The 13607-nt window shown below is 39.5% G+C and overlaps 1 protein-coding gene across 1 annotated transcript; it reads left to right on the top strand.

The window, feature by feature from the left end:
- Positions 1-780: 780 nt before the first annotated feature.
- LOC147604541 (uncharacterized) lies at positions 781-5381 on the top strand. Its single transcript, XM_086794547.1, has 2 exons — positions 781-1674; positions 2346-5381. Exons 1-2 carry the CDS (start codon positions 882-884, stop codon positions 2963-2965), a joined length of 1413 nt encoding a protein of 470 aa, XP_086650673.1. The 5' UTR covers positions 781-881; the 3' UTR covers positions 2966-5381.
- Positions 5382-13607: the final 8226 nt, after the last annotated feature.

The following is a 13607-nucleotide window of genomic DNA, read 5'->3' as shown; positions in this document are numbered from 1 at the left end:
CTCCAAAGTCTCACATCCTAGATCGACATGAGACGTTTCTCATGGCCATACCATTCCCAAGGCACGAATGCTCCAGGTGTCATAATCGCATCAAAGTCTAGAGACCAACGAGCATGTCCTAGCCCAGTGACACTCAGGTTTCTAGCTCCTAACAATCCTATTGTTTGCATGTCTAACGAGCATATTATTTTCAAGTTGTAGAGAATTGTTGGAATATCAAATGGTGTTGAGCAGTCGCTACACTCTTCTTGTACGAGGGAGTTTTGCTCAAAAAATTATAGGTGTACTTGTCTTGCCACATCTTTGTGCTAGAGTTTTCAAAATGAATCATGCATTATTTCTAGAGCTAGCTTCATTGTTAACACACAGTCACACTATGTTATCACTATTCACTTAGTAAGTGAACTTAATGAGTCACAGTTAAGATTGTTCAGCATTAATACCACCTCCTCATAAGTACAATCATTCAATGGGATGGAAAAAGGTAAAGAAAGGCTCCCTTTCATCACTTGGTCTACATGAATGCGGTAATGCGCTTCCTTTTAATGCACTTTGTTTATTAATACTCCTTCTTCATGTGCGTCAAGTCTTATATATATGTGACTCTCACTAGGCCATACAACAAAAAATACTTTCCCAAGCGTGAACCTAGCATAAAAAAATATACCTTCATTTCAAATTTCAAAAATCCAAAAATCCTTTTCTCGTGGCCTTAATAAAAGGTAGACAAATGAATAGATAGATATATATAACGACCTTTACTCTTGTAATTTGTTGTGTGTGTCCGGACAGGGTTTGCACAGTATGAAACAATGCTACAGTAAGGGGCATTAGTGTCGAACGGGCTTCCTTGGAGAGAGTGAGTGAGAGAGAAGGGGGCAATGGATTCGTCTGTAAACCCTAGGGCTTCAAGATGGAGCGATGCCCCGCCAGGCCAAGCTTCTGTTGCAACGCAGGACGGAAACTCAGAGAAAAGGCCCCCCACTGCAGCCTCGGAGCCCCCTTACAAGAAATCAAGGGTCGATGTGGGGCAAATTCAGGGAGACGGTCCTATTTCTGGCTATGGAGACGGCTCGGTTGCTAGCTATGGCGAGGGTCCCCCGGGTCTTAGCTACAGCCGATCCACGTTAGGAGGGTATGGTGCTGGCCAGCAGAATCTTGGCTGTAGCAGCAACATGCAAGGTGGGGATCGGGGCTATGGCAGCTTTGCGCCCGGGTCTGCAAAGGGTTCGGGTACAGGCGCCTTGTTCTACAAGACGAAGCTTTGCACCAAGTTTAAGCTTGGATCCTGCACCTTCAACGAGCGGTGCCATTTTGCCCATGGTTTGGAGGATCTCAGAAAACCACCGCCTGGATGGGAGGAGATAGTGAAGCAGGGTGTAGGCGCATTCAACGTGGGGGGTGCAGGAAGAAGTGCAGAACCACAGAGGAGGAGTAACAAGCCTTGCCGGTACTTCGTTGATGGGAACTGCCCTTATGGAGATCGGTGCACTTTCTCTCACGGTAGTGAGGATGCTCAGAGAGGGGCGGCTCCCGTAATGGAGCCCTCACCTGGTGCTGGCATCGCTAATACCCCTGCAAGGTCCAACTACAAGACTCGCATTTGCACCAGATGGGAGAAAGGGGAGCCCTGCATCTATGGAGATAAATGCCACTTTGCTCATGGCCAAGCAGGTATTGTTTTAATGTTTAGTGGGTATATCTTGTCTATTTTTTTCCTTCTATGATTCTAATGGCATATTTTGCAAAGCGGTACTGTTCTTGGGCCATGGTTCTTGTGCCTGACTGACTTGACTATTGAGGGAATGCATATTGTGGGAAGGGGTACTTTTCTCTGGCCATGGCCCTTGTCAAGAAGGTCCAGGGCTTGCATATGGGCAATTTGTAAGATGCACTGGCAATATGGGTGCCATTCTTAGTATTGACAAGAAGGTTGAGAGATTGCACATGGAGATGAACGCTTGAGGCTTTGGCCCATGAGAGTGTAGAGATGAAATTAGATTGGGGGCAGGGAACATTATCAGAGAAGGTACTCAAGAGACCTGGTTCCAATGGCGTAAGAGTGGGCCAAGAGGCATTACAGGGCTACCACTTATCTGTGGGCCAGGCAGTGGGAAATATTGTCTGCTGTGGCCTATTTGGCAAGACATCAAGTAGGTCAGGTAAGAGGGTTTCCGCTAATGTGTGGGCCAGGTTAGGCAGCAGTTGAATGCTGTGGCAAACATTTCATTGGATGGAACCTGTTTTTTTTTTAAATTTTTAGTTTTTCTTGCAGCTGACTTGTGTTATCACTCTAGGTTTGGGTGAATTCTTAGTGAAATGTGCTTTGGATTAATTGTTGGCAGAGCTCCAAGCATTCTCTGGAGGCCCTAATTACAACACCTCCACTGTGGAAGCTCCAACAGTCTATTCTGATCCAAGCATGCTGATTCCGGCTCCTTTGACTGCTCCTTATGGGGCACCAGTAAGCTATGCGAGCACAGGTGGTTCTCTTCCTGTTGCTTCTGCAAGCTTGAATCCATATTCAATGGCAGGAGCGAATATGAACTCTTATGGAACTGCACAAGATAATACCAATGGGTATTCTACTAACTACAATTATTGGAATCCAGAGACCAATCCTGCCACCCCCATACCGTCTACCATACCTACTCAGGGTTATGTGCAGGCTAACCAGACAGCTCCTTGGACGGCTAACTATTCAGTCGATGGTGGCTATGCCAAGAACGAAACCAGTGCAGCCCATTATACCCAAGAGCAGTCTCAGCAACAGCAAAGTGTTCCCTACTATGGGAGTGCTCCCAATTTCCAAGATCCAAACCAGCATGTTTACACACCCTACGTGCAGGATGGCAGCCAGAGTAACTACCAGAGTGAAGCCAAAAATGGGGATGGGGGCGCCTACTATAGTGCTAGCTATTCCAACCAGCAGGCAGGCTATAATGGCAGTTATAATACAGCATAGGTATGGGGTGGAAAGGTGTTATTGTCATGTGCAGGCAAGATGGGTTGAGAATTCTCTGTCCTCCCCCTCCCCCTCCCCCTCCCCCTCTACCTTCCTCCGTTTCGTTTTCCATCATTTCCTTTTCTTTCTTGCTCTCAGGGCATTTCCGTGGTACTCAAGCACATCACTTTTCTCCAAGTCTTTTTTTCTTACTCTCTTGGCACTTATGTGGGCTTCAGGCTCATGTCTTTTTTCCTGCTCGGACAATGGGATCTCAGCTTTGCTTTTTAGCAGCCACTTGGGCCTTGCAGCAACGTTTAGTTGGCCAAAAAACTGTTGTGGCCATTGGGTATGATCAGAGAGGAGCAATCAGCGGGTTAAGTTTGACAAGGTTATCTTAAGAGGTGGAGAGTTTTCTAATTCTTGACAAGCTCGTAGATGGTAGAGAACTCTCTTTCGTTGTAAGTCAATTTTCTATCCTGGGCCAACAGCAGGCAGGGTGCACAAGGATCTATTCAATCTATCAGCTCTCACATGCTGGCCTCAGAGCTTTAAAAGCTGTTGGGATAAGGTGTGCACGACCGATGACAGGTGAGTTCCATTCTTTTGTTTGGTGGAGCATCAGTGAGTAATTAAGGTTGTCTTTAACTCGGCAAATTTAATTTCCTATACTTAAACTGCTGAATGCAGCCGCTGTGCGCCATGCTTTTGGGTAGATCTTTTGTTTCTGTGTCCAATATAAGGTGATGTAAGTAGATTTGAGGTTTCTTTCTTGCTCTTCTTTTGTGTGTGTGTGTGTGTGTGTGAGAGAGAGAGAGAGAGAGAGAGAGAGAGAGAGAGAACCAGCTCTTGTCAGCTGTGTTGGTAACTTTCTGTGTGTTCTTTGGGTCTGAGCAGCACTACCTTATCTTGAACTGTGAGCTATCAAGGTTGAAGCCTGAAGAAACTACTGATTTATGTTCTGTATGCACGCCTTCTGAATGCATGGGTGGTTCTGGAATGCATGCATGCTTTAACTTCTGAATGTATGTGTGTCTGCTGTGAAATGCAGGTGCCTTTGTGGTTGTACAAGGTTTTCTGTTTTTATTCCTGGTGACTTGTGTTAATGAGAGCCTCACCGGTTGATGAACTTTTTGTTGAGGACCTTAGCTTTAGAAATCAGTTTTTTTAAAAAACTTTTCACACCTTTAGAAATCGGTTTTTTAAACACACTTTTCACAAAAGTCATGAACTTAATTGTGGATATTTTTCACAAAAAATTCATGAGCTGAATTGTTGATAGTTGTCTTGAAGCTCCCTAGTCCCAAGGGCCAAGTGGAAAAGTAGAGAAGGCGTCGGGGAATGTATTTACTTGAGTGAGCCTGTTGTCATTTGGGTTTGTTTTCTCATAATCATTGCTTACCTGATGTCAAGCTCTGATCAACCTGCTTCTTGGATCTTTTAGTTAGCAAATCTATACACTTGAGTGAGCCTGTTGTCATTTGGGTTTGTTTTCTCATAATCATTGCTTGCCTGATGTCAAGCTTTGATCAACCTGCTTCTTGGATGGCAGTGCACCTTAGTACTAGGTTATAATGGCCTTGTTATCTGCTTGTTTTGGATGTATGGCTAAACGGCTAAACAGAGCCATAGCAAACACCAACCTTGGAGTTGTACAGAGTGTGATTTGCTTCTGCAAAATTAGCATTCCAGGTGTCCATGATAATTCACCCTGCTGATAGTACAGCAGTGCCAGAGTAACATGCTTGATTTGGCATGATATGTAGGGGAATAGGGTTTCCCTGAGCCACTGCTGGTAGTAAGACAATAAAGCTAGAGTCTGAATCCTCTCTTGGCCTGGCATGCAGGTAAATAACCTTTTTATCAAGCCTGTCAACTCCAGCACTGTCCCTGAGTATCTGAGGGAGAGTCTTTTTGGGCATGTTCTGGGAATTTTCCCAGGTATGGAAACAGGCTCTTATGGCACTTTGACTGAGAGAGAAACAAGTCATTTGAGGCTGTATGCCCCATGGCAAAGCTTCTATTTTTTTCTGAGGTGAGAACTGTGTATGAGAAGTTAGCCTTTTTCTTGTGAAAAATTTGTTAAACCTAACCTTACCAACCGTATTCAGTCGTCACTTGGCTCCAATCATTGAAGGAAGCCTCGACATAATTCTCTACGGCTCATGTATGTTAACTTACATCGCTTCTACACTGACTGTGCCCTATTGCTGCAAACAACTGTCTTGCTTCTGTTACCAATCGAAACCCCCACCATGATCTCACTGATTCCAGTATGTGTACATTTCTAACTTTGACCACTTCTTGTGGTGTCTTCATGAAGCTGCAAAAGGGACGAAAATGCTTACATTTTCCATCTTGTATGGACTTCATTTTTGCATATGAACCAATGTGGAATTTACTTGGAATATAAAAACCATGTTGTTCTTTGGGGTTTGATAATCCAAGTGCTAGCAAATACATGGGAAAGAGAGAGTGAGATGTGATTGATCGTGATGGGGTGAGTGCTTTTTTGTAGAGTTAACCCCCAGATTTGCAATAGCTCTTCAATGTGTTAAAGGAAATACTACACTAAGAGAACTTGCCCAGCTAGATTGGGTTGGTTGCTAGTTTTTTCCTTGGTCAAGATACATAGAATAGTCTCTCACAACAATGTGTAGCTTGAGGAAGCTTTAGGTTTAGGTTTTGGAAAAATTTCATTTTCTGTGTTATGTTTGAGGCCTCTCTTTCTTATTCACGTTTTAAGGAAAGATGCAGTTGCAAACCATGTGGAGTTAGTTTTGAAAGGTACACACAGTTATAAGTTCAATATTATGATGAAGTCATGGAAGTAGGTGAAATGTTACATAAGGATTCTTTGAATGCGGAAAGAGATGTAGAAGCTTCAAAAGTGAGAAGAACAATCACAACAGTAGTAAGAGACTCCAAGGGTGTTAGAAACCAGATCACCAATGGGCTTTACATGAGTAATGAGAGTATTAAGAGTGTCAGCTATGACAACTAGGGCTTTACATGAGTAATGAGTGTTAAGAGTGTCAACTATGACAACTACAATAGGAAGAACTACATTAGGAGCTAGTGTTGCTTCTATGTCACCACATTTTGTACATAGTGCTCCATTTTATGAAATGGTAGGTGGTGGATATGTGCTAACCCTACCAACCCCTCTAGTTGTAATCCCATTTGGAGGTAACAAAATAAGTTGTAAGAGGAACAAGAAACCATCAACTCAAGCTAGTTCAAGTGGTAAAACTACTAATTGCCAAAGCTCTTCAAAAGATTTCTAGCTATTGGAAACTGAAGGAAACCTACAAATAGAAGTCACCAATCACTAAAGATTTCCTTATATCAAACTCTATCATCATGTCTTCCAACCTCAACACATTAATAATGTCATTCACAATTGGATCACTGCTCCTCATTGCTATGGAGGATGGATTTGCGTAAGAGATTGTTGTTGCACAAGACTTCTGGAGAAAGAGGTCTTTGTGGTTGCGAAGGACACGTTTTTTTGGCTATTGTGACTACTTCAGGTGTTGGTGATCAAGCATTAGGTTTTGCCTCTGTTAGATGCATGCCTTTGAGCTTCTATGGGTGAGATTGCAACCTCTACATTGTAAGAATAAGTCCTCCTCGTACACTCAGCAAGGTAAGGCTCATTGATGGCAATAAGGGGCATTTTAAGAATAAGTCGTCCTTTTACACTCAACAAGTTAAGGCTCATTGATGTGGTAATTGATGCTTTTAACAATGGGATGATTGTATTGGGATAATCCTTGTAAGCATGGTTGAATCCACACTGGTAGCATGTGCCTCTATATAGGGAATGACATTAGGATTTGGCATGCAATTTGGAGTGCCTGGAGCACTCGAGATCTAAGAAGAGGCACCGTGTGGTGCTAGAGATGTGGTACTACAGTTGATGTGCACTAAGCTGTTGAGGGGAGTGCTTGCGTGATGGCCAGTTGATACATGCATTTTTTTGGCTGTTGTAGATTCTACATGGTCTAGTTCAAGGTGTTGAAGGGAGGCGAGCTATGCTGGTTTGTCTGTAAGAAATTGCCCAGAGAAGCTATAGCTACTTGTTGTGTATAGACTCTTGTGTTGGTACACATGCTACTGTTGAGCAGAGCTCTTGAGCTCTGTTACCCGTGTTTGGAGAAGTGCTGAAATGTTGTTATGCTGCAACCAAGCCGTCCATTGTTTAGCATATCAACATCATTGTTTTGATAATACTAAATGCTTTTCTCTCTCTCTCTCTCTCTCTCTCTCTCTCTCTCTCTCTCTCTCTCTCTCTAAGTTGCCTAAAGAAGAACCCTAAATGTAATCAATCTTGAGAGAATTCTAGTCCTACTTTAATTCAACCTCACGTCATTAGTTTGAGCTAATTAGAGCAATGGTCCTTATAATTTATAAGAGTCACTACCTTAGTCACTCCCTAAACTACGCTCTCTCCCACTACCTTAGTCACTCCTCCCTAACCTATGCTCTATACCAAGTTAAAAATTGAATCTAAGGAGGCTCAAACACTAATGTCAACCCTATTGCAATTGCTAATGCCAATCAAGAAAGATTAAGCTTAATCGCAAATGAGCAATAAGAAGAGCGTAACACACCTAATCACAATGCTTAAAATCTAATCACCTACCAAAGTATAAGGTACATCTTTATAGCTCAAGAGAGCCGCACAAATAAGTGAACCAATGCCACACAAGTGGTCCCACATGTGACCACATCATCACACTATCTCCATCCACAACTTAATGACCCTTCTAGAGTCTTCTTCACCTTCTTTCCTTTTTACAAACCACTAACAATATCAACCTTTCAACTAGGAACCAAATCATCAACTAATGAGCCGTGCTCTCCTCTCAATCAAATAGACTGTGCTTGAATTCTTAACATCAAACCCAAAGTTATACTTTTATGTGGTGAAACCTCTACTTTTGAGACCCCTTCAACAGCCCTAAGGTCATCCAACCCAACCTCACTAAATGTGGGTATTCCCTTGCGACCTAAGAAAGTTTCTAAACAATGGATGCCCAAGAAGAGATTTGAAGCTCCAAGCTATAGTGACAGTCATACTAAATCTTGGATCCCCAAAAGGCTACCAACCAATGTTGACAATAAGTAGTTGAAGAAGAAGAATTATGAGTACATTTAACCAACACTTCATAAGTGGATTGTATCTTGGAAATCATGTGTTGAAGCTCAAGGTTGCCTTAATCTCAAAGAGCTATCCCATCAAGTAAAGCAAGCAGTAATAGGAAACCATCAATCAATTTCAATAATTGTTCTAAGATATGGATACCAAAGGCTCTACTTTGTGATCAAGGCTATAGTGATGGTCATACTAAATCTTGGATCCCCAAAAGGCCACCAACCAATGTTGACAATAAGTAGTTTAAGAAGAAGAATTATGAGTACATTTAACCAATACTTCAAAAGTGGATTGTATCTAGGAAATCACTCGAAGCTCAAGGATGTAATGAGGGTAACACATGGTTAAGGTTGCCTAAATCTCAAAGAGCTATCCCATCAAGTAAAGCAAGCGGTAATAGGAAACCATCAGTCAATTTCAATAACTATTCTAAGATATGGATACCAAAGGCTATACTTTGTGATCAAGGCTATAGTGATGGTCATACTAAATCGTGGATTCCCAAAAGGCCACCAACCAACGTTGACAATAAGCAGTTCAAGAAGAAGAATTGTCATAATTATCCTTCTCCATAGGGGATCATGAAGCCAAATCCAACATCAAGACATATTGTCAAGGCGTAGTGTGAAACCTGCATTCTGACAAGGCTTGGAATAGCACCTTTGACAGACCAGCCTGATGCATGAAGGAATTAGTCCATGCATCTAAATTGAGCACCTACAAGAACACAAAGTACATGTGTTTACAAGGTACATAAGTAAAGTGTTTGCTCTCCCGCTTTTGAAAGTCCTTACAAGTGCAATTGTAAGATTCCTCCTCAGCCTGAATAATGAATAAGCTTTTACCGCAATCTCCTGTAATCATTTCCTATTTCAAAACGCAAGAAAATATTATTTTTTCTTGTTTTTGTCTAGAGAGAAGAAAAATGCTAGAGAGAGGTAATTCAATATTGAGATATTTTTAGATATAAAAAATCTCCTAATGTCTAAAATATAATTTCTTGAAATAAAAAATTCAAAATAAATTCTCTAATGTGCATTAAGAATTAATTAAAAAATGTATTAAAGACCTTAGCCTAAGGGTCTAGATTTTTAAAAATTTTTGAATTATGGTCCAATTATTAAGGTTGCTATGGGTCAATAGAATTAATCCAAGTGTTGGGATGAGATAAATCCAAAGAATAAAAGAAAATACCAAAAAATGAGTAAATGCTCACATAAGATGAAGAGTTAAATGAGTACAAGGTTTATTAGTCAGAAATTAAGAGATATTAGTAAAAAAATGAGATATTTAGAGAAAATGATGCATACTTGACACCTCAGTAAAAGGAGAAAATGCCACATCAAGGAGGCACCTTTTTTTCTCATGATTACTTGAATTTTTTAATCCAAAAAGATGGGATATTTTCTCTCTTCTCTCTCTTGGATCAAACTGGATCAAAAAGGGAGTCAAACTGGTCCAAATCTCATCCAAATTGAGTCAAACTGAAGCTCAAAAGCTCTAGAATCCAGTTGGACTTGGTTATAGGCCTCTCTCACCTATAAATAGACCCTCATTTCTTTGTATGCTCATCTTTGAGCTATGCCATGTCAGTATTACATTAAAATAATCATGCTCACATAAGATGAAGAGTTGAATGAGTACAAGGTTTATTAGTTAGAAATTAAGAGATATTAGTAAAAAAATGAGATATTTAGAGGAAATGATGCATACTTGACACCTCAGTAAAAGGAGAAAATGTCACATCAAGGAGGTGTCTTTTTTTCTCATGATTACTTAATTTTTTAAATCCAAAAAGATGGGATATTTTCTCTCTTCTCTCTCCTGGATCAAACTGGATAAAAAAGGGAGTCAAACTGGTCCAAATCTCGTCCAAATTGAGTCAAACTAAAGCTGGAAAGCTCTAGAATCCAGCTGGACTTGGTTATAGGTCTCCCTCACCTATAAATAGACCCTCATTTCTTTCATCTTTGAGCTATGCCATGCCAGTATTATATTAAAATAATCATATTTTTTATTATCCCTCAATTTTTCTGTACTTTTGGGGAGCTTGAAGCTTCTCTCTCTCTTCAACAACTCTTGGAGTTTTCTTCTCCTCTTGCTAACCAATTGATTGGTTGGGGGCTTCACTACTAGAGAAAGAATTAAGCCAATCCTAGAGGTAAGAATGGATTTTATGATTTTTTTTCAATTTTCTAAATTCTTCTCAACCTCTCTCAAGCTTAAGAAGATTTCTAAATGATTGTTTTAATTCAAATCAAGCCTTCCTTAAGAGTCTTACTGTTTAATTAAGAGAAAGTTAATCTTTATGCTTATTTGTAATGATTTCTTTAAGTAAATCTCTCTCTCCAAAAGAATAGTCATCTCTATGGCTAATTCTTTAACAAGTGAATGTTTCTCAAAGATAATCTCTTATTTTAAAACTAAACTCTAGGCTTAATGAGCTAGAGATTAAGAAAATAATATTTTCATGATTTTGTGCTATTAAAATAATGGTTACTTTAGATTATTTATGAGTAGTTAAAAAACTACTTTAACTCATTCTAAATGAGAAATGGATCATCCTAACAAATTAAAAAAAGAGGAATATTGAAATTAGCTTAATTTAGTGGGATAATTATAATTATATTTATAATTATGATTAAAATTACAATTTAAATTCATAGTTAAATTTAAGATTAAAAGTAAAACTTCTATCATATTTTCATTACAAGCTTTTATTCTTTTGGAAAAATTTAAAAATTATCAGTAATAGCAACGAAGCTATGGTAAATTTTTTTGAAAAAATACATATTTTATTTTTATGTATAATACTAAAAGAGGAACTCCTATCATATTGTAGGTTTAGAAATGTAAACCAAAAAGAATGATTTTGATCATATTTAGGAAAGAATACTTTTTTGTATTTATGCATAATTATTTAATTAAAAAAAAAGAAATTTATGATAATTTATGCATAAGAAATTTTAAATGATAAAAGAGAAATTTCTATGACATTTGAAATTCAATCATTTAAATGCAAAAAGAAGAATTTTTGACATATTTAAAATATTAGATATTTTTATTTAATTTAAAAGATAATTTTTTGATAAATTTATTTTATGCATAAGAATTTTTAAATGATAAAAGAGAAATTTTCATGACATTTGACATTCAATCATTTAAATGCAAAAGAGAAATTATTGGCATATTTAAAAAAATAGATATTTATATTTAATTACAAAGAGAAATTTTTATAGTATTTGAAGTAAAAAAAAGTTTAAATTAACTTTGATGACAAAAGAGAAATTTTCACTATAATTTCACCTAGATAACTAGGTACCCTTTTTTTATGTGGATAAATTATCAAATTGATATATACGTAAAATTGGATTAATGGAAGAAGAGTATCTTTAAAAAAAATCTCGATATTCTCGTATATAACTATTTCTTAATCTATTGTGGTTAGGAAGGAATAAAATTCATAAAGTTAGAATTTTTCTTATAGTTAGAAGTTCAGTAGATTTTTATCTGAAGAAAATCCTTAGGAATCAAAGTTAGAAGTAAACCGAATAATTTTGGTTAGACCACGACTGTGAGAAGGACGGCTAGTAAACTACTTGCCCATCTCTCTCGAATCTGAATTAAGCAAAAACCTTGAGACCAATTTTAATTCTCGACACAAAGAATAGATTATCGTTGAATTAGCGTAGTTTTTCCTTAACTGAAATCACTAAGAATCTAGTTGAAAATTTAGTCAAATGATGGGTAGATTACCCTAATGAGAGATCAATGATTCTCATTAAGAAAATCTGGATTATGAAAAAAGGGTTTTGTGAAACCAATCTCGAACCGGAAATTCTACTTGCATAGAGCCTCTATTTTCTTTTAAAGGACTGTTTTATGCCAGAATGCTGGAGGAAGCATTTGGTATGTGATTAACTAAGGAGAGACTTGTTGCAACAGCAGAGCTGTGCTGCTGGCGGGGAGTTGTTGAGAGATGTCGCTCGACGGCAAAGCGTGCCGAGGTCTTGACTAGCCTTGGTATGGTTAAAATGGTGTGCTTTCGGTACAATGGACGAGGACCGACGAAGCGATCCTTGAGTGAAGTCTAGGACACCCAAGTAGGATCCTAGAGGGATCTGACTAGATGATGCACGGGATCGCGATTGCTAGGACAACCATGTATATGTCGAGGAAGATAAGGATGAACTGAAAAGAATTACTTTTGTGAACTGAATTTTGATATTGGATCTTGTTGGTTGACTAGCTGGTCTTCAACGGAGAGTCCGGATGATATATTTTGTAAAACAATGGACTCAATATTTTGGAGGATTATGATCAATAATACTATGATTTCATTGAAAGATTGTTTTAAAGACAGGCGACTCTGTTAAAATGGCAATTTCACATTGGGTGTGTAAGTGGTATGACTACCTTGAATTTTGCTTGAAGCGCTGGCTAGGGAGCCTGGGAACTCTTTTCTTCGGTACCCAGGTAAAACATAACCAAATTTTTATCAAGGAATCCCACCAATACAATGGTGGTTGGGGGCGGTTAGCTAACCCATGGGTCGGTTGGACTGGATCGGGGAATCTTGCGATACAGTTACGATTAAGTTACGTTAGTTAGATTAAGTCCTAGGAAGACCCTTGTTCAACGGCTGTGCCTCGCTAAAGGGAGGAAGAAGCGGTGATTTTATGGACCAAGTGTAAGTCTCTTCCTTGATCTGATCATGTGACTTTTGGGTTTGGTCGGATCAGTACGGTTAGTTAAGACTTTGACTCGTTAGATCAATTCTCCCGTTTAGATGATTTTCCTGGTGGAATCGCCCGTGTCTTTCGGGCGAGGGAAGTTTTCGGTTTCGGAGGAACCACTGGGCTAGTCTCTTGTCTGGATATCCGTGGGGGGTGAGGCCCCGAGTGTGGATCCCTGCCCCGCGCGCACAGGCTGACGCTGCTTTCGCGGTCAGGGCCCTCAGAGGGGCCATCGCGGAGGGGGCACGGGTCTCACAGCTGGTATCAGAGCTTTGTGTAAAGCTAATAAGGAAAAATGAATTTTTATCAAAAAATTTATAATAAAAAACTCAAAAAGAGCATTTTTCATTCCTTAAGCTTCATTAATGAAGATTTTTAATCAAAGAATTTGGTTTTATAGATGGAAGTTCCACGCTTATCCGGTATTCCCGATCTCACCTAATCACAGGATATGACTGCGTTCACCTTCGAGCAGCATATCGTCTCTTCCGCGAGACGACTCGAACGAGTCGAGCCAGACTCATAAGCCATTTCGAGGATTTATATTTCCTAGATCCAGCGGAGAGACGACAGCACAAGTGGCACGCAGCAGGGCAATATGTCCACGCCTCCTGCAACCAACGCATGATGCTGAGGGAGAATATCTCGTTTTGGCCATGGTCCTGTTGAGGTTAAAAGTGATTCATGGTGTTATTCTGTATAACTCCACGCCTTGAGATTTTAGACTTTCCTGCCATATCTATAGACTTCTTAGATGTTTTATCCC

The sequence above is a fragment of the Cibotium barometz genome, chromosome 61, assembly GCF_041138505.1.
Source record: "Cibotium barometz isolate CiBa-2024 chromosome 61, ASM4113850v1, whole genome shotgun sequence".
In the NCBI taxonomy this organism is placed as follows: Eukaryota; Viridiplantae; Streptophyta; class Polypodiopsida; order Cyatheales; family Cibotiaceae; genus Cibotium; species Cibotium barometz.
This window is presented reverse-complemented; position numbering and strand designations above follow the sequence as displayed.